The following is a 20821-nucleotide window of genomic DNA, read 5'->3' as shown; positions in this document are numbered from 1 at the left end:
CAGATATATTTTTTTTTGTCCAAGTCACACTGTTGTTTTGTACTACTGTACGATATCACTCAAGTAATATTCTCTCACCTTCACATCTGCTCTGGTCTTGTCTGTGACCTCCATGATAAACTCACAGCGTTTGCCATTTGGCTGGCTCACCAGGTGATTCAATATACACAAGTCTACAGTTGCGCCCAGGTTATCGATGTTGGAGACAAAAATATACTCCTTTCCTTCAGCGATGAGCTGCTCCAACAGACCAGAGTTATAAAAGCTGGCATAAATGTCACCATGACCAGGTGGATACCACACATCTGCATTCTCTCCTGTCATACCCATGTCCGTAGCGACCGGCAACAAAGACTCCTTATTTATCCGTGGATACCTGGAAAATTCAGAGAAAGAAGTCTGAATTTCTAATATAAATTTGTAATACTGAGCATCGAATTTGTTATCGTCCATGTTGTTATTGTTAACTAAAAAGTTACTAAAATTACTATAATAAAAGATTTTAAAAAAAGATAATTCTAAATATTAATAAATACTATAATATACAAATAATACTAAAACAACAGTAGTCCATAATATGAAAATGATCATCACTATCATGTCAAAACTTTATTTTTGCGTCACTCATCACTAAAAACTACAAGTCATAAAATATATTTTACAGAAAGAAAAAACAAGCCTTGTTTATGATTATAAGCACACAAAAAAATACACTGCTTTGCTTATGCAAATATGTTTTCAGAGGGGCTCTAAAATCTTCTCTGGCTCCTGCATTTCAGGCTTATTCAGGTCAAATGAAGCCAGGGAAAACATCTGACGTTTTATGCAGCCTTCATCCTCCTCCTCTTCCTTTCATCACATTGTCTCTTCCACAAGCTTCAGCTTCAACCGGGACTGAGTATGTGCTGTCTTTAAGCACTGTATTCTAAATAGCATATGTAACCGTACCCCACGAGTGTCTGTTGTTAGCTTTGAGATAGATTTCAACTCTGACAAGTCCATTAAATATTAACGTATCTCTATTATTGCTTAGAAACCTCATCAATCTTTAACTTGTTTTTACAAAACTTTTTAAGTGTTTGCAGGCTAAGGGTCAGCAGCATGCATTATGAAGGTGAAGAAATTCAGCTTTTTTCATCCTGCGCTAAAACCTGAATGACAAAATGCGTTTTTGTTAGATGAGTGTGCTAATGCGATGTCATCAGCGGAGTGGTATTTTGTGCGCAAACTACATATGTCACATTATTGCTGTGTATATATCTGTGGTTTGTGTATTTAGTTAGCTATACTCAGAATACTTGCTATGAGAAGTCAGATAAATCTTAAAAAACCTTCCTTTCCTAGATATAAAAACTATGAATAAATGCAGTTGCATGCCCATTCAAACCGAGGGGGCACGAGCCCCATCAAAGGATTTGAATGCAGCTTCCAAAAGACAAAAATGTATATTTTTACATTTGGTTAACCCTTTGAAGCGCATGATCACATTAGTGTGATTAGAACGTTCAGTGCGTCACGTGATCAACTTCTAAATCTAAATCTGCGTTCGCGCTTTAGCTGAACCAGAGACTGACTGTTTAGGGTTTTCAATCATATAATGGTTATTTTATGTTTCTGACATTTAAATACAGATAAGTACTAGCAAAAACACATGTATAGTTTGTAAAATATACATGGATGTCTATGGAAGCAGCAATAATCCTTTCAAATATTTGTCCTTTCAGTTAATTTGACAACCTGTTTTATTGAAATCTGATACTCTAACATTGCGTAGGTAACTATAAAGTTTAAAGTAATACCTGCTCTGGTTGAAAGTGTGTATCTTGACCCTGTGGTGCGTGTATTTCTGTAAGATCTTCTTGGTGTCTTCATCCGTATTGAAAGAGTTCATTAGCACCAGTGGAACATCAGCGTTATATTTTTTATTCAAGTGCTGAAGAGACCAAAGGAAAAAAAAATTACTTACTAAAAACATTATCAAGCAAGTTAACTCATGTTTTATCTATTAACATTGTAAACAAGCTAACAATGACTGTGATCCCACAATGTCTCTCATTAATACTATTAGGTTGAATCTCTGATTTGAGAGGTTCAAAGTGTCTGAGACACTTTAGCAGGTTTATTACATTCTGCACATAGCACAGTCTGTTTTAGCTGGGATAATAGATACGTTTAAATAATAAAAGTTATTATTTAGACAGCAGTGCTGTAAACGTGTGATCTTTAACACCAGAGTCAAGCTGATAAAACACGGTCTCAGATGGACATATACATCTCTCCTATCTAATCTCTACAGTTACACTGTTGTGATGAACATGGTCAATAATTTATCAGAACAGAAGTATTAGGTGAATTGGCTAATATCAACAGAACTGCAATAAACACAGAATAGGTAAAAATAAATAAATAAACCCTTTACTAAAAAGGCACAAGTGTCCAAATGAATGCCGATGCCTTTCAACATAGCACAAACATACATAAACTATCTTGTGAAAGTTTAGTCACACATTAAAAAGATTAAAACTTTTTTTTTTTTTTTTTTTACAATCATACTAGGGGACAAACCTTCATCTAATTGAAGAATTACCCACAAACACAAACAATTTCCCTGTATTAATGGTACCTGTCCTAATAACTACAAAGTTTGTAAAAAAAATTACGCATCATCCTCTTTCAGAAACTGTTGGATGTGTTGACAGATTTTAGGTCAGTTTTCTGTAATGAAGTCCTAGCCAAAGAGAAGCCAAATGGTATAAACTGGCCTAAGGGCTTGCTAAAGGCCTGCCAAGCACAGAAACGACAGCCTGTATTTCTGTGGGAGAAGGACAGATTACCTATTTACATGTACTAATAGGCCTTATTCAGTGAGCAGGATATCTGACGACATGAGGCAGGTAAATGGTCTGCCGAAGAGACACTGCGCTGAGTGTTCTTCAGTGAGGGCGTCCCACAGGGCTCAGTATTCTGCCCCTATCTTTTTCCCTCTTGCCCAGAACACAGCCCTCTCTGTTTCGTTTTCACCCTAAGTTCTCTTTCATGCACACTACCTAAAGTCCATGGCACTGAGAAAAATAACCAGCACAGAGCCTGTTGCTCCTGGTGTAAAATGCTTGCTCTGTATAAATTAAGGAATGTGCCTGTGTTTTACAGCTGTAGATGAGGAGAGCAAGAGAAGGGAAAGCCAGAGGAGCATATGTTTGTGATTTAAAACTTATGGGTGGAGGTCTATTTGCTCACTTTCAAATCTCTCAGACAGCTGCTGCTTTTTCCACAGCTGCAGTGATTTATATTTCTTTGGATTTAAATCTGAGAATCTCTCCTATTTGAAATACATTTACAAGAGACAATAATTGAATGTGTGTCCTCTACAGATAAAAACACTGAAGGATATTAGAAAGACATTATCTTGCAAAATGTGCAATGAAAAATGCATAGAATTGTAGTAATAAATGTTTTTCTTTTTTTTTACCAAAAGCTGATTACATAATAAAATGCAAATTATATACAGTAGAGAGGAAATTTTCGATTTCATGGAAACAAATAAACTAGACAAGTTTAAACCAAGGGGTCGATGTTTAGCTTGTTAGCATGGCCACTTTAGCCCCTGCTGAACAACTGTCATTGAGATGAATGGGAAGATATTATAGACCTCCATGGATTAAACTATAAACACAGTACTGCAATCTGCCAGTGTCATGTGACAAACCTCGATCTGTTGGACGGTCAGATCCAGGAAGGTATTCTCGTTACGGACACTAATCAGGCTCTTGGGCCCTTTGCAGCCCATGCTGGTTCCCAGTCCTCCATTCAGCTTCACAACCACCAGCTTATTCAGACTGTCCGCTATGTTGTCTGGTATACCCTTCACCTTAATCTTATCGTATGGCTGGATCTGAAACAAAGACAAGAAAGAGAAACAACTGTCAGTCAGGGCATACAGTCGTGCTCAAAAGTTTACACACCCCTTGCAGAATCTGCAAAATGATAATTATTTTAACAAAATAAGAAGGATAATACAAAATGCATGTTATTTTTTTTTATTTAGTACTGTCCTGAATAAGATATTTGACATAAAATATGTTTACATATAGTCCACTAGACAAAAAATAGCTGATTTTATAAAAATGACCCCGTTCAAAAGTTTACACCCTTAATTCTTAAAGGGTTAGTTCACCCAAAAATGAAAATTAAGTCATTAATTACTTAGTGCTGCTTTAAACTGCCAAATGTTCTTCAGAAAAATCCTTTAGGTCCTGCAAATTCTTCAGTTTTCCTGCATCTTTTGTATATCTGAACCCTTTCCAGCAGTGATTGTATGATTTTGAGATCCATCTTTTCACACTGAGGGACTCAAACAGTTATTAAAAAAGTTTACTGATGCTCCAGAAGGAAACACGATGCATTAAGACGGGGGGGAGTTTTCATAGTTTTTAAAAAAAAATTGAATTTGAAGATCAAGGTGAATTGTACTTATACATGTAAGTATCTTCTTTTGCTTTCGAATGGCAGTACTAAATAAAAATAAAGAAAGCTATTTAAACCAAATAAGAAAAATGTGGACATCTTCATCCTGTTCAAAGGGTTTCACCCCCCAGCTCTTAATGCATCGTGTTTCCTTCTGGAGCATCAGTGAATGTTTGAACCTTTTGTAATAGTTGTTTTTGAGTCCCTCAATTGTCCTCTGTATGATTTTGAGATCCATCTTTTCACACTGTCATTACTGGAGGGTTCAGATATGCAAAAGATGCTGGAAAACTGAAACATTTGCAGGACCTGAAGGATTTTTTTAAAGTACGTTCGGCAGTTTAACTGTCATGGATCATCCAGGTAACGACACAATATTAAAGGGTTAGTTCACCCAAAAATTAAAATTAAGTCATTAATTACTCACCCCCATTTCATGGAAACAAATAAACTAGACAAGTTTAAACCAAGGGGTCGATGTTTAGCTTGTTAGCATGGCCACTTTAGCCCCTGCTGAACAACTGTCATTGAGATGAATGGGAAGATATTATAGACCTCCATGGATTAAACTATAAACACAGCACTGCAATCTGCCAGTGTCATGTGACAAACCTCGATCTGTTGGACGGTCAGATCCAGGAAGGTATTCTCGTTACGGACACTAATCAGGCTCTTGGGCCCTTTGCGGAAAAAAACAAAAATAACGACTTTATTTGACTATTCCATTGCTTCCTTGTGGCCCTGAGACGAGAGTTCAAGAGATTTCCAGGACGCATGCGCGAGAACTGACCTTCTTCTACTACTACACAGCGCGCGTCTTACAAGCAGAGGAAGACGCGCGCTGTACATTGTAGTAGAAGAAGGTCAGTTCTCGCGCATGCGTCCTGGAAATCTCTTGAACTCTCGTCTCAGGGCCACAAGGAAGCAATGGAATAGTCAAATAAAGTCGTTATTTTTGTTTTTTTTCCGCACAAAAAGTATTCTCGTCGCTTGATAAACTTATAGTTGAGCCACTGTAGGCACATGGAATATTTAAACATTTTCTTGTTTTCTTGGGTTGGTACAGCATGGGGGTGAGTAATTAATGACTTAATTTTAATTTTTGGGTGAACTAACCCTTTAATATTGTGTCGTTACCTGGATGATCCATGACAGTTAAACTGCCGAACGTACTTTAAAAAAATCCTTCAGGTCCTGCAAATGTTTCAGTTTTCCAGCATCTTTTGCATATCTGAACCCTCCAGTAATGACAGTGTGAAAAGATGGATCTCAAAATCATACAGAGGACAATTGAGGGACTCAAAAACAACTATTACAAAAGGTTCAAACATTCACTGATGCTCCAGAAGGAAACACGATGCATTAAGAGCTGGGGGGTGAAACCCTTTGAACAGGATGAAGATGTCCACATTTTTCTTATTTGGTTTAAATAGCTTTCTTTATTTTTATTTAGTACTGCCATTCGAAAGCAAAAGAAGATACTTACATGTATAAGTACAATTCACCTTGATCTTCAAATTCAATTTTTTTTTAAAAACTATGAAAACTCCCCCCCGTCTTAATGCATCGTGTTTCCTTCTGGAGCATCAGTAAACTTTTTTAATAACTGTTTGAGTCCCTCAGTGTGAAAAGATGGATCTCAAAATCATACAATCACTGCTGGAAAGGGTTCAGATATACAAAAGATGCAGGAAAACTGAAGAATTTGCAGGACCTGAAGGATTTTTCTGAAGAACATTTGGCAGTTTAAAGCAGCACTAAGTAGGAATTCCGTTTTTGTCAAACAGCGACCCCTAGAGACGCTGTGGAGTACTTGTACTGTCGTGAATAGCACTCACGCAGAGATGGCTCGCACGCAGAGATGGCTCGCACTCACGGCCGGATCCCCTCCCCCTGTACACCGGTACCTGTTCAGTAGGATGGATGCTGTAACGAGTGGAAATAAGGTATGACCCCTTTAAGAGCTGCGCGCGCCCAACACCACATGTATACGGCACCGGTTTATTTCTGTTTGATGCTCATTTTATCAGAATTTTATCAGATCTGTTTTTTGCCGTAAAGCAATTCGTTACCTCGCGAGACCTGATATCACACGATACTTCTCGCCGGCCCAAAGTTGCAAGGGTGGTTTTGTGGCTCACAGGCACCAGGGGGGTGCGAGACGACCACCATTCAGCACGAAACAGTAATATAAACATTACAATGACTCCAAAGCTGTTCGGTTAAGGTAAAAAAGTTACTTAGTTCACCTTTAACTGTTCATGATGAACAAGGGACTCAAACAACTAAAACAAAACAAAAAAACAGTTGTGGATCATCCAGGTAATGACACGCAGGGTCGTTAAGGGTATGTAAACTTTTGAAAGGGGTCACTTCTATAAATTCAGCAATTTTTTTGTCTTGTGGACTATATGTAAATCTTTTATGTAAAATATCTTTTTAAGGACAGTACTAAGTAAAAAAATAGCATGAATTTTGTATGCTCCGTCTTATTTGTTAAAATAATTAACATTTTGCAGATTCTGCAAGGGGTATGTAAACTTTTGAGCATGACTGTACTTAATTTTTTTCAGCATCTGGAGGTTTATATTTTAAGGACTGGAGTTACATCCAGTGACCACACTGAAGTTTCTAAATTTCATCCAGATGCTGTTGCTATTGTAGTCTATGGTTGCCTCATTGGATTCTTCTTCTACGAAAAATCTAAAGCGGTCAGAGGTCAACTGTTGAGGTTAGTGAGCTGTTATGATCATGCCTGCGGTCAATTTTCAAGAATCACTAGGATCAACTTACAAGCACACCAAACAACCACCACACACATTGTGCAAGCACAACATTTCTCATAGAGACAGAAACAAATAGCCATGTTTAACCGAATAAACAGTCCAACTGCTGGATCAATATGGCAAGTGGGAAACAGGAAGGCGAGAAGAGAAAGAATTATGGATGTGTTTTTGAAAAAGAAAAGAACCATTCCCTTTTCTTCATTCCCCTTGTTTCCTTGAGGGCCATAGAGCAATGCCATGAGGCATCACTGATGAGTCAGATACCAATAAAATATCACCACACACACGCGCTAATATTTAGCGCACAAAGCCCCAGTTTCTGTTATTATGACAAGATAAGAACAAAAACACAAACACGAAGAAAGAAAAGGACAAAGATCTTAAAATCTACATTTCCATGACATAAACAAACAGACAGATGGAGAGGATGATGCAACCAAGTTCATCTTGTTTGTTAGGGAGAAATCTGTGTAAGAGGGGGGTAAAGAAGAAAAGAAAAAGTTATTCAGAAAAACAAGTTAAACACAAGCCCCTGGCCTACAGCGTTTCTAAAGATTTCATTGGTCGTTTCAATCATAGTGCCTACACAACGCTCACTCTTAACCCTACGCTAAACCCTAACCATAACCAGTTAGTATAGCTTTGGTAGCACATCCTGATAGATAGCATTACTGTTTGTCGCAATGAGATCCATCAATGATATTTCTGAACTCTGAAATGGATCCTCAAAGTCTGAACTTTGCTCGACAGGGTGAGTAAGTTACTGAGTTGACCAACAAAATCAGCTTTGGGGGGAGGTTTGTGCGCAAATAGTTTGGGAAAAAAGAATGGGAAAAAATTCTTCAATTTCTCAGGTGCTCAGATACAGCAGGGCCATATGTAAGCAATAAGGTACGAGAGGCTGTGCTGTATCGTAGTAACGGCTGAAGGGCGTTGTTAGGCACGACGCGAAGCGGAGTGCCTGCAACCCCTTCAGCCGTTACTTATTACTTAAAATATTATTACTTACTTATAACTTAAAATATTAAAGTAAAAAAAAAATGTATTAGTGCAACTTTCATGAAGTAAAATCACTAAAAGCCTTCCTTCCGCTAGAAAAAAAATAGTCCCTTACCGTGAACAGCAACAACGTTCCAATGTGTAATATGCATGAAAGCTCAAATAAAAACAACAAAGGAACTGCAGTGTTACGCAGTGATAAATAGAACCGTTGGGTGAAGCGGTCATAGCCGTGTTTTATCATGAATAAAGCACAGCTATTGACCAATCAGAATCAAGGATTGGAACTAACCGTTTTATAAGCTGTCACAGTGATCAGATGAAAGAAAAACAGGAGTATAATGGTGCTGCTGATACGACTTATCGTATGCATTACTTGAGCTTTACAATGATCAAACAGTGAGGTTGCCAGCAGAGAGGTTTGTAGCTGAAATCCCTGGGCTACTCATCGCTTGGATCCAAATAGAAAATCCTTTTAAATGGCCTACAATAGATATGTATACGTAGATGCCACATTCGACCGCTCCAGACACGTAGGTGCATCCGCCCTCTTGGAACGGTCAGCATGTCATCACTCTCAGCAAGAATCACTGATGCCACAACATTGCGCAGTTTCTCGTTGTGAAACCGCAGAGATTTAAATTCCCAAAGAAATGGGATAACCTTTCACAGGTGAGAATGTGTTGGTTTGAGTTTTTCTTTATAAGAACTCAATTTTTCAGGTTTTTACTATGGTACTTTTTAATGTTTTTACTTTTACTATGGTAACTTAACTTTTTAACGTCGTTAGCTGACGCCTTCGTCTTGTATTGTGTTAGTTTAGCAAAATCATCTGCTGAAGTCTATTGCAGATATAGATATTCATACATGCGTCCAACTACGGTTGCAGACAGAGAGTCAGTCCCCTTGCTCTCGAATGTTCACGGACTGGCTTTGACCGTTCCAATATGGCGGACGGCTTACATATAGCTGCCCACAGAAACAGCCATAATAAGGCATCTATATATATATATATATATATGTGTGGCTACTGTGCGTTTATTCAAATAAAAACATTATTCATCATGTATTTTCAATCCCTAAATGGTTCTACAAAGCAGATTCAAAAGATTCAGAAACACTGCTGTAGAATGACAGGTAGAGTTGATTCTTTGACTTTATCAAAGAATGTTATATTAAAATTCACCTTTATCACACAGTGTGCCCCAATGTTTTGTATCAGTTGATAATAACATGATACGTAATTATTCATGAATAATAATTACATGAATAACACCCAATGTCCTTACCTCTGATCAGGCATTGTTATTATTGTAGTGATGTGGGTTAAGTCTTATTTTTCAAGTGTGTGCTCAGATTACGGTAAGCAGCATTTAAATCCTTCCTTTTGAGACTGAAATTCAAGACACACACACACACACACACACACACACACACACACACAGTATATTCTTAGTGCATACTACATAATACAGCTGAGGTGGAATAATTGTGCCAACAAAAGGCACATGACTAAACCCGAATCCAGTTATGTCCTAAACGAAACCTGTCTGACTGAATGAACTAACCAGTTATCAAGAGAACAACAGGGATTCCTAACTTTGATAAAGAAAAGAAAGTATGAGAGACCTGAGCTTCAAAACAAGGGCAGGAATCCTTTACATTAAACCAGGTGCACAGGTTGAATCCACTGATCTATATAAATGACTGGATTGCTCTACATTGCCAAGGAGTGACATAAAGCTTCATGTCTTTAAATCCATACGCAGTCAGCTTTATTTCTCAGAATATGCTGTGAAGCGTGTATATTATTATTTTAGCTTTTTTGTTGACCAACGTCTACTTTAGACTCTTAGAGAACTTGTTAAAAAGCCACAGGTCAGCTCAAATTCTATGGCTTTTTACAAGCAAGACAGTTTGCATATGAATTAAGTGTTATTTGTATACCTTGTTAAGTCTTTATCTTTACTGATTTAAAATACATGCTGTTATTGAAAACACTGTTGAATCATTTACATTTTCTGTATGAATAAAAACATTATATAACACAACATAATTACATAAGCACAGTGAATAACTGTACATGGCGAATTAAGTTGTATGCACATGCCTTACAAAGCATATTCAGATTTCAGAAAAATCATTTTGACATTTGTAATACAAATCTTGAGATGTCTTGTCGATCAACTGATCTGATATTCGCTACTATAATGAAGATTAATGTAACTTTTAATAAGCAGGGGAAATTCCTAACTTTAATCAAATAACCATTTAAATGTTTATGATGTTTACTTTGTAAGAATGTACAGGGAGACTTCAGATATAAAAACACTGACTCATTAGGTAGTTTTCTCATTAAAATCAGATGATTTCCAATAAATTCACTAGAGTGTGAGAATACTAGGGTAGGGAATACCAACATGTGGGCGAGGCGGCTCCATTTTTTTGACGTCATGAGCAATCCAGTCATTTACTGTGTATACTGTATATAGATCAGTGGTTGAGTGAGTCAGATTGTTGAATTGTTGTTTCTGGGTCAGCCACATTCCATTTGCTCTAAACTCAAACCTGTTCACACGTTCACAATCACATACACACACACGGATAATAAAACCTCACACAACTCCCACAGCGTCACAAGACCAGAATCTAATTAGCTCAGTCAAAAAGTGTTTGCATCGTAAGCACATTAGAAGAGCTTCTCCATCTTGCAGAAAGAGAGGCTGATGAACAACTGCAGTGCTTAAAGGTTCACAGAAGTAATAAGGCATTTGGCGATAAACATTACCTTAAAGGGATAGTTCACTTTGAAATTAATTTTTGGTATGTTTTAGCTTACCTCAAGGGCATCCAAGATGTAGGTGTCTTTGTGTCCGCAGTAGTTAAAATTTTGATATTTTTAGGTCAAACTGTTCTTGTCTGTTTTTACCTCTTGTAACCACAGCCACGTCCAAGTGATCTGAGGGCGCGGGCGCTTCAGTCTGCGCAAGCGCCGGAAAGTGATCTCTCGCGCGTATACGGCACTCATTGTTTACACAGAGATTTCGGAAGTGTTACCTTTCACTGTGAAGATCTAAACATATTTAGATATACAGGAAATCGCAATGGAAGATTCTGATTTCGATATATCAACAGACAACGTTGAATTTTTTTTTTTTTTTTTTGAAGAGATCACTTACGGCGCTTGCGCAGACCGAAGCGCCCGCGCCCTCAGATCACTTGGACGTGGCTGTGGTTACAAGAGGTAAAAACTATATAAATACTGTTCGTTTTCTCACACAAACCGCTCGTTTCGTGTCTTAGGCCATCAATGTGTACTTACATTTACGAGTCATTAAATCATGTTTAATTTGGACTTCTCTGTGCTGCTCTTTGAGGTGGTGACCGCATAGACCTGCATTATATGACTGACAGACAAGAACGGTTTGACCTAAAAATATCAAAATTTAAACTACTGCGGAAACAAAGACACCTACATCTTGGATGCCCTTGAGGTAAGCTAAAACATACCAAAAATTAATTTCAAAGTGAACTATCCCTTTAAGATCAATCTGTGTGCAGTGCGTTTTTAAATCTGGAGTAATTACTGTGGTGAATTAAGGCAGGAAGACTTGAACTAGACTCATTCAAACAGGAAGGACAACATTCCCTTTGGTATGCTTCCTACAGACGCATGCAAATTATGAAACAGACTTGCAGGATATTTCCTGCATTTAGGAATCCTTTGCCGACACACAGTACTCAACAATAATGATGACCTGGGGCCAGATCAGCATTCTTAATACTCCTTACCTTTGTTTATTATGTGTTTTTATGTCTTGCAAACAGAAACATTGTGTTTTTATGAAGTATAGAACACAGTTGTTGCTACTTATGCTGATGTAACTCTGTCAACAAAGTTATTTAGTTGACACAAGAAAAGGTCTTGTGATCATCTTGGAAATATCAGAAAAATTATAAATTAATCATGTTTTTATTGTACTGCATGTCATAATTTCCTGTATAAGTGTTTGAATTGATAGCTGTTAAAAAAAAGGTTAATATAAAAAATATAATCATAATTTTCTGACTCTTATGTAATAAATAAAATGTATTAAAAAAGAAATATATATATATACACATTTAAAGCTCTAGTCCGTAACTTGTTTGGGTTAAAAATTATCCAAAATAAATTTGAGCAAGTACATAACCAGCCAGTGTTCAAAACTATCTGCTTGCTAGCTCGATTAAAAACGGTAAGTTTGTAATAATGTTTTTAATTCCAGTGGTACTGGTGGATTTCCGTGGGAAATTCTTGCATCTCTTTGCGTCATTACGTCACATCTGTACACATAAAGAAGGAGTCTTTCTCGGCTAGTAGGCTATATTGCGTGTGAGGATGTTGGAGGTGGAGATTTATAGCCTTTTCTCACAGCACTTGATATAAATAAACATTTATTTGATGGCGGATCCAGAAAGATTCATACGACAATCACCAGTGACAACTGTAGATTCACCCGTTGTAAAATGTAAAAGACTTTGGACTTTGGTTACAGAAAAAAAAGAGACTTCAACCGGGCCCAAACAAGGATAAATATCTGAAGGGCATTAAATGTAGTCACGCAATGCTTACTTTGTTAAAGTCGCCATGAAATCAAATTTTACAATTCGTATTTTTATATTTAATATTGTAGTGTTTATTATAAATTATTTATCTGTGCACTTTCATGTACTAAAAATTCATGTACCCTTAATCTTTAATCAAATACGTTATCCTTCCCTCCCCCCTCGAAACGTCTTCTCCTCTCTTCCTGTCATGTGCTATGGCGTGAGGGTGTGGCTACTCCCCTCAAACTGTTAGTCTGCTACGAGAGATGGAGAGGAGGAGCACTAAAGTAAAACACCCTGCCCTCTATTCAATATTCCCTTTCACTTGGAAATACGTCACAACACTGGAGAAAAGTCGTTTGCAACTTCCGGTTCACGGGGACTTAAACATTAACAATTTGAGAACAAAGTATAATTTGCACGGTTTGACGTGATAAGATAAGCGATCGTTAGATTTAAATAAGCGCGATTTACTGCAATGCTTTTTTCCCCCCTTAGTTGTTCAGAACAAAACTGGATGTTAGTTACTTGTTCAGATGACATTTTCCGGTGAAAATTCTTATGTTGGTCATACTTCCAAAAATTAGAATCTGTGATTGCGAATGACAGTATCCACACCGGCGCGGTGACTGACAGCCGCACATTCTCCTCAAAACATTGGATTCATCCGGGCAGTGCCGAGCCGAGGCACAACCCACGTAAAGTTGATAATTCCGCGAATAACTGCAATTGCAGATTTCGAACAGAGATGGTGACAAAGAGGAAAAACTACAGACTGCAGCTTTAAACTTAAAATGTGGATTAAAACGCAACAGTTGAGCTAATCAGGTTTTTGAACAGATTGGGTGAGAAATATCATGATGACCTCAACATAAAATCAGGGTAAAAATTTCTGGGTAAAAGTTCCAGTGACTTGATGTTTTTACACCACAAACAAGTCAATCAGTAACTTATCTTGGGTATAATATATCTAATGGGATGACATTGGTCATTATTACAGCAAACATAAGGCATGATGTTGCAGGATCTGAAGTTCTGGCAACGATTGGTTAGCCTTATACACCCAGCAGATGTTTAACGGAGAATGAGTTTGATTTTTGTTCAAAGACAGTTTCATAAGGACATACAACAATGACACACCCTCAAGTCAGAATGACAGAAAATACTGCAGTACATAGAGCCCATCCCTCAGTTCCTCATCCCAAACCAAACATATTGCAGGAATTTCTCCAACAACAACCTAACCTTCTCCAAATATCCTTAAGTTTATATGCATACACACATACATGTAACGGTCTGTCAACTTTACTTTTTGAGTCTGAAAGGAGCTTGGTTTTAGTTCTTGTCTTGTATGTGCACTCAAAACAGGAATTTCTGGAGTGATGCATTTAATATCCTGTTCAGATAACCTTGCTATACGCTGCAGACTATAGCATCAAACATTTCACAAACAGTTTTATAGTATAGCCTGTATGTGATTCCTTGTGGAGCTAAAAGGCTTGTGTGTGGGTTTCTGGCTCTTACTGAGCATTGCATAATCATCACAGACCCAGAGGAAAGCAGACCGACACTGGATTCTTTATGTGAAATACAAACACACACCGCCAAATCAAATTAGGAGTCAATTTTGCTCACTGTTCGTCTTTCTTACACCCTCTCCCTTGCCCACAGACACAAATCAATGTCGTAGCTTTATTTATAATTTTCCTTGAACACACACAATCATTCACACTATGTCTATCTACAGGCTAATATACTGTAACTCTAACTGGACCCAAAGTCTTTGGATACTTATGTACTTAAGTGTATGAATGGCATACAAATTAATTAATGCTGGAATGTGGGAAGCTTTTAATCACAGATGGCTAATTCCCAGAGCCTGTGACGATACTAATGGCCACACATGAGACTCAAAGCAGAGGCTCTGAGTGCCGTTGACCTCTCGATTTTAATACTTGAAGTGTGTATAGATGCTATAGTTTTGACTTTCTTTGCATATTCAGCTTATAGGTCTACAATCAAAGTAACCAAAATGTGGGCTAAATTAAGAATCCAAGCGAGTGTAAGAAATAGGCTTGTGTACGATCAATCACTTGCTTATCTTACCGAGTCCTCAGGGGGCCTGTTGATTTTTGGCCACTCTACTGAAGGTCCCTTCACCTGCAGAAATCGGTGGAATATCTTCCTAAAGCCTTCAAAGTCCTTCTTAGACACCTGGGGAAGAGAGCAGGCAAAAAAAAAAAAGATTATTGAGGACTGTCCTTCCTGTTTTCTCCTTCTGAGAAACAAATACTTAAAACTCAACCTATTTTGGCAGATGATGCCACCATAGGCCTATCCAAGAATGTACAATGCATTAACCTCCATAACCAGGCCATAACCCTTATTGACATTAGACAGAGATATTTTCAGAACAGTGGTGAGTCAAAATGCATTTTTCAATCATCAGTACTTAAACTTTTACATTTGCCTTTAAATTTAAGGACATCAGCATTTTTTTCTTTTTGAAAAAAGAAAACAAAACAACAACAAAAAAAGCATAAAAAAACAACCTATCAGCATAACTTTCTTATCCTGTTCTGTACAATCTGGCAATTAGAACTACTAAAGGCTTCTGAAATAATTACCACCCTGCTGCGAAAGATTGCTGGGTCCTCAGGCCTCTCACTGAGCACATCATTATAAATAAAACCTGTTTGATGAAAATCCATAAAACTCCTTGTGCCTGCTGAGAATTTAAAGTTACTTCTATAGCTCTCTATTTTAATCAAAGTGTAAATTTGATACATAAACCTTGAAAGAAGATATGAAGTTTTGACTGAAGAGAACAACAGTTAAGGTGCATTTACGCGGGGTGTCGGCATTACCTTTTTTATTTTTTATTCAAGATGTCTTTTTACAATAGTGCAAACACGCATCAGTTGTAAATATTTTATTATATTTTAATATCTGAATTATTCCATAAGATGGTTTTGTGGGGGGAAAGTTGTGGTCGGCGTTACCGCTTCTCATTTACTTTAAATGGGTGACGTCATGCATTGCTAAACTGAATTGTAGGTTACATTGCACCGCGTCTCTGCCATTGCTTGCATACATAGTAAACATTTACATTTTGAAATACATTTTAAATATTTATATTTAAAATATAAACATATATTTATAAATAAAAAACATATTGTGAACTATTATTACAATTTAAAACATATTACTGTGTTTTCTACAAATGCAGCCTTGGTGAGCATAAGAGACTTCTTTCATAAACATTAAAAGAATCTTACCAACCACATACTTTTGAGCAGTAGTATATATAAATAATATTATATTGTCAACACTTTACTGTTTGGTTAATGATAGACAGCAATAGGTCTATTAGAATGTATTGGAAGGTATAATTCACTGATCTAATATTTAAACATCCCATTTTCGTCCCACCTGTTTACATTAACTTTATTATGTTTACATAAATTTAATTTCATTACAAATACGTATGTAAGAGTCAAAAGCAGCTGCCTGTGAATCAGAAAACACTACTGATGACAGACTGGTTTATTATTTGTCAAGAATCAATGTATTACTGAAGTACCAGTGCTTTTGATATCCCTACTTAAAAGGCAGCTACAATGTTTACAACTGTAAACTGATGACTTATCTTCACATTATCTTATCATACTTTATTTGATCTAGCAGGGTGTGGATTTTAATGTCATTTGGCAGTAAATGTTTGGGTGGGATTATGGGAGTCTGTGTGTTATGGAGACAGAGGGAGGGGTGACACAAGCGGTCAGCATGTGTCACGGTGATGACGGCTAAGTCTGATTATAACCATATGGTGCTGAGGAAACACTGGGGTGAATCGCCAAACAGCTCAGAGTTTTACTATCTGACATGCTCAAATGAACTCTACTAACTGAGAATTTCAGTGTAGCTAAAGAAAGAAAAATGAAAGAAGGGTAAAAGATGAACAGAAGGAAGTGTGTAGGGTCTGAAGAAATCCCAGAGAGAAGATGCATCATGATGAAGCCAGTCTCATGGTGAGACTAATTAAACATCAGCTCAGCAGTGCAATGAAATCTCTCCCGTCATACTGGCACGTCATTCATCAGCTGCTACAGCACTCAGATGGCACCCAAAGAGGTTTCCTCTCATTTCTCATCTTTGCTCCCTTGTCATTTCTAAATGCACTAAAAATGTGAGACTATAAATAAATAAAAATTATGATTTCTACTTTTAATTAAAAGTGCACTCACTTGAGATAAAAACTCCAGTCATATCAGTAGCCTAATAAAAAAGGTTTTATTTAACATGGAGCAGGTTGGCTCTTAGTCTGACATGTTGAGATCACATAACCAGCCAAATACTACTATCTTTATCGTGAAAAAAAAAAAAATTATCACGGTTTCCACAAAAAATTTAAGCAGCACAAATGTTTACAACATTGATAATAATAAGACCTGTTTCTTGAGCAGCAAATCAGCATATTAGAAGGATTTCTGAAGGATCATGTGACACTGAAGAGTAATGATGCTGAATCACAGGAATAAATTACATTTTAAAATACAAAACAGTTATTTTAAATCATACTAATATTTTACAATATTACTGTTTTTACTGTATTTTTGATCACACAAATGCAGCCTTGGTGAGCATGAGAGACTTCTTTTTTTAAAACATTCAAAAAACTTACAGACACCAAACTTTTGAATGGTAGTGTCTAAATCACTCTTTTTTAAATCATAAAAAAATTAGCTGAATATTTGAAAATGTGTTGAATTTTTTTGTAAGCTTGTATCTCACCTCAGCATCTGGACCTTTGACCGTGCTTAAGAGTTTCTCCAGCTCAACATGCATAGAGCTCTCCAGCTGCTGTCGCATTACTTCCTGAAACTGAGCCATCCCGTAGAGGTCGCTTGGTAATAACTCTTTACTCAGACCTACAATTGAAACCACACACCTTAATGTTAAAGTTTTTCACATCATTTTAATGACTTATGAGGAGTCGTACCAATAAAGAATACAGTTGGCGTGTTCAAACTTTAAATACAGTTCCTTAATAAATCTTCTAAATAAAATTATTTTTAATAAATCTTATTTGCAGTGATAGTATCTCCATATGATAAGGAAGCTGGCAGCTGTTACTGATAATTGTACATACCACTGCCTTACTTCTGGCCGAAAATGAAAATACCAGAAGGCATGAAACCACAGATACAGTATGTTATCATCTAGAGCATTTAAAGAATGTAAAACACACATCATCAATGGGCTCTGGATTAATTTCCTGCATTGGCCATTAACACTGACTGAACTGTGAGGTGTGACTCAAGACTTCCCTGTTCTACCACAAATACACCCCTTTATCCTTGAGAGAAAGGGGACAATAGAGAGGTTAAACCCCATTTTGTTTGATTAGCTTTATTCAATAATAGATTCTGAGCTTGAGGTCAGGGGGAAGGAGAAACAGGTTAACTGCTTTCCTTTATCGTTATTATTATTGGGCCTTCCAACTCTGATTACCTTTAGACATCAGCTTTTATATCTATGTCATGTTCAAGTGTGCTACCTTCTACAATACATTTCCGACTACCTGACTGAATTCCGCTTGACCACATATCATCTGTATACACCCAATTTAATTCATTCGTCTGCCAGTGTGCCAAAATAGGCTTTATGCTGAATGTCACATGAACAAACATTAAAACAGATCTCATTGCATCCGCTTGTCAAAGACAGCCTGGCTAGTTATTGCCGTTTTATTCGATTTAAATATCTAAATGTTAGTGAGAAGAAAAAAAGAAAAAAACTTTTAGATATCAGTCTGCATATGTGATTGATATCGGTTATGCTCATCTTTATGAACCAGTCCAGAAGCAATGAAGTTTGTTGTGCATAACCTCCAATAATTATCTTCTCACGTAGTGCCTAGCATGTGACATTTAACATCTACAACAGCCTCTAAGTGACAATGTCAGCCAGCGCATTAAATAAGAGACCATTTCTGTATTTCTCAGAATTAGTATTTGTGCTTTTGTATGCTGAAAAAACACTCAGCGAAACACAGGGTGTCACAATACGACACATGGCTCACGATACCACGATACAGCAATTCTGCGATAATCAATATATTGCTAGACAATCCTATAATGATACATCACAATATCTGTCTAAAAGGTTAAAACAGGTTCAAGTCCAAACTTTTAGAAAACAGCACAAAAAGTTTTTCAGTCTTTAAATTAAATTGAACATTTTAAGTAGATTAAAATTTTTCAATGAGATCAGAGTGATGGCTTTGCATGTTTGTGGTATTACCCATGCACTTTACTTTTATTTCTTGTATATCACGTACTCTTTGTCAGTTTTGTCTGTCCCATCAATGGTATAAAAGCCAAAGTGGGTCCAGACTTTGGACTTAAACGTGGCTGGGGCATCTATTATTTTATTTTTCTTAAGCTAGTTAACTTATATTCGTGTTTCCCTCATTCATGTGTTGAGGGCCACCTCGAGGAGCCCTGAAGTAGTGACGCTGGGAGCAGAGAAATCTATTTAGAATGGCTTATTTTATTAATTAAAATATCGATATTTGGCGCCAGCATATCGATTCTCGTATCGCATGGAGAAAGACAACAATATGCCCTATCGATATTTTGTCCCACCCCTACTGACTAGTATTTATACTGTAGCGCCAGTCAAACTGAATAGTTGTGATTTGCTATTCTTTCATTTGCTTCAGCATTTATGGGATTAATTTGTTGTATTATCAGATATGGAAGAAAGTATGAAGAGTTTCTGTTATTGTTTTGATTTACTGTAATCCTGAATAAAATCTTCAGTGAGCGAGATCTTCTGTTTTGTCATTTGTAAGACGCAACATTTTAATTTTTTGTTTCCTTTTATCGAGTGTTCGAAATAGAGGGTCGAAATCAGGATAGAAAACAGCTTATTACTTCTAAATTAGGCTTTAAAAAAATCTTGACCTCAGAGAACTTTTTTTTTCTCTACAAAATGCAGTTAATGGCCCCTTTAAAGAAGACAGTGACAATGCACAATCAGCTAACAGGATGAACAGGGGTTATTTTGCATTAATGACCAGCTGACTGTACATTATTTCACGTACACAGCTACTTACCAAATAAATTTTAAAAAGGACAATAAATAAGCTGTAATGTCATAAAGAATGACAATGGAGTGATGCAGGAAGTATGATACTACCAATACTCTGGGGGTATTTTGTAAAGGTACACTGTAAAACAGATAACTTGAAAATTGCCATTTACAAATGATTGTATCAACACATCAATAGTTCATCTCACCTTCACAGCAAAGAAACCATGCACTGTACATCCAGAGGTGCAAAAGTCTAAAGCCGGTTGCACACTGTGCGATTTATAATTGTCCTTTACGATTGTTACTTGTCAGACTGTACGAACATGATCCCGATGCAATCCATGTCACACTGTTGTAAGATCTCAGTTGTCATTAAGGTCATAGTATATACTGTACGACAATGAAGACGTGTTAAAAACGGACGCACACAAAAAAACTCAGAGCCATCAGAGTGATACATAAAATATTTCAATATATTCAAATATAAAGTTATTTTTAATTGTAAAAATATTTCACAATATTACTGTTTTTACAGTATTTTTGATCAGATAAATGCAGCCTTGGTGAGAATAATATAATAATAATAATAATAATAATGAGTGATAATAAGAGACTACTTTCAAAAATATTTAAAAAAATCTTATTGACCACAAACTCTTGGTAGCCTTATACTGTAAGTCATCATCATGTTTCTTAGTATTATATTTGTTAAATCCTAAAGCTTTTTAATTTCAAGATTTAAATTAGTACTGCACATTCTTAACACTGTTGAACGCAAACAGTCAGAGAAGATATAACTCAGCAACTCCCATAATTATGTTTAATGTAAAATCTCTTTAAATTAGACACAAGCCAAATGAATAGCTGTCAGAGAACCAAACCTC

General features: G+C 36.7%; 1 protein-coding gene across 2 annotated transcripts in view; it reads right to left on the bottom strand.

Moving 5' to 3' along the window:
• Nucleotides 1-20821, bottom strand: part of ugp2b (UDP-glucose pyrophosphorylase 2b) — a 29051-nt gene that overhangs the window by 6819 nt on the left and 1411 nt on the right. For both annotated transcript variants that reach the window (XM_056264314.1, XM_056264315.1), the window contains exons 2-6: nucleotides 17631-17767; nucleotides 14943-15050; nucleotides 3707-3892; nucleotides 1800-1933; nucleotides 79-376 (exon numbers count right to left, since the gene is read on the bottom strand). In XM_056264314.1, coding sequence (XP_056120289.1) covers nucleotides 79-376; nucleotides 1800-1933; nucleotides 3707-3892; nucleotides 14943-15050; nucleotides 17631-17767 — 863 coding nt within the window. The remainder of the gene's footprint in view (nucleotides 1-78; nucleotides 377-1799; nucleotides 1934-3706; nucleotides 3893-14942; nucleotides 15051-17630; nucleotides 17768-20821) is intronic.

The sequence above is a fragment of the Rhinichthys klamathensis genome, unplaced genomic scaffold (genome assembly GCF_029890125.1).
Source record: "Rhinichthys klamathensis goyatoka isolate OS25496 unplaced genomic scaffold, OSU_Roscu_1.1 h1tg000220l_1, whole genome shotgun sequence".
Classification (NCBI taxonomy): Eukaryota; Metazoa; Chordata; class Actinopteri; order Cypriniformes; family Leuciscidae; genus Rhinichthys; species Rhinichthys klamathensis.
Note: the sequence above shows the minus strand (reverse complement) of the source record. Positions and strands in the feature narration are given on the sequence as shown.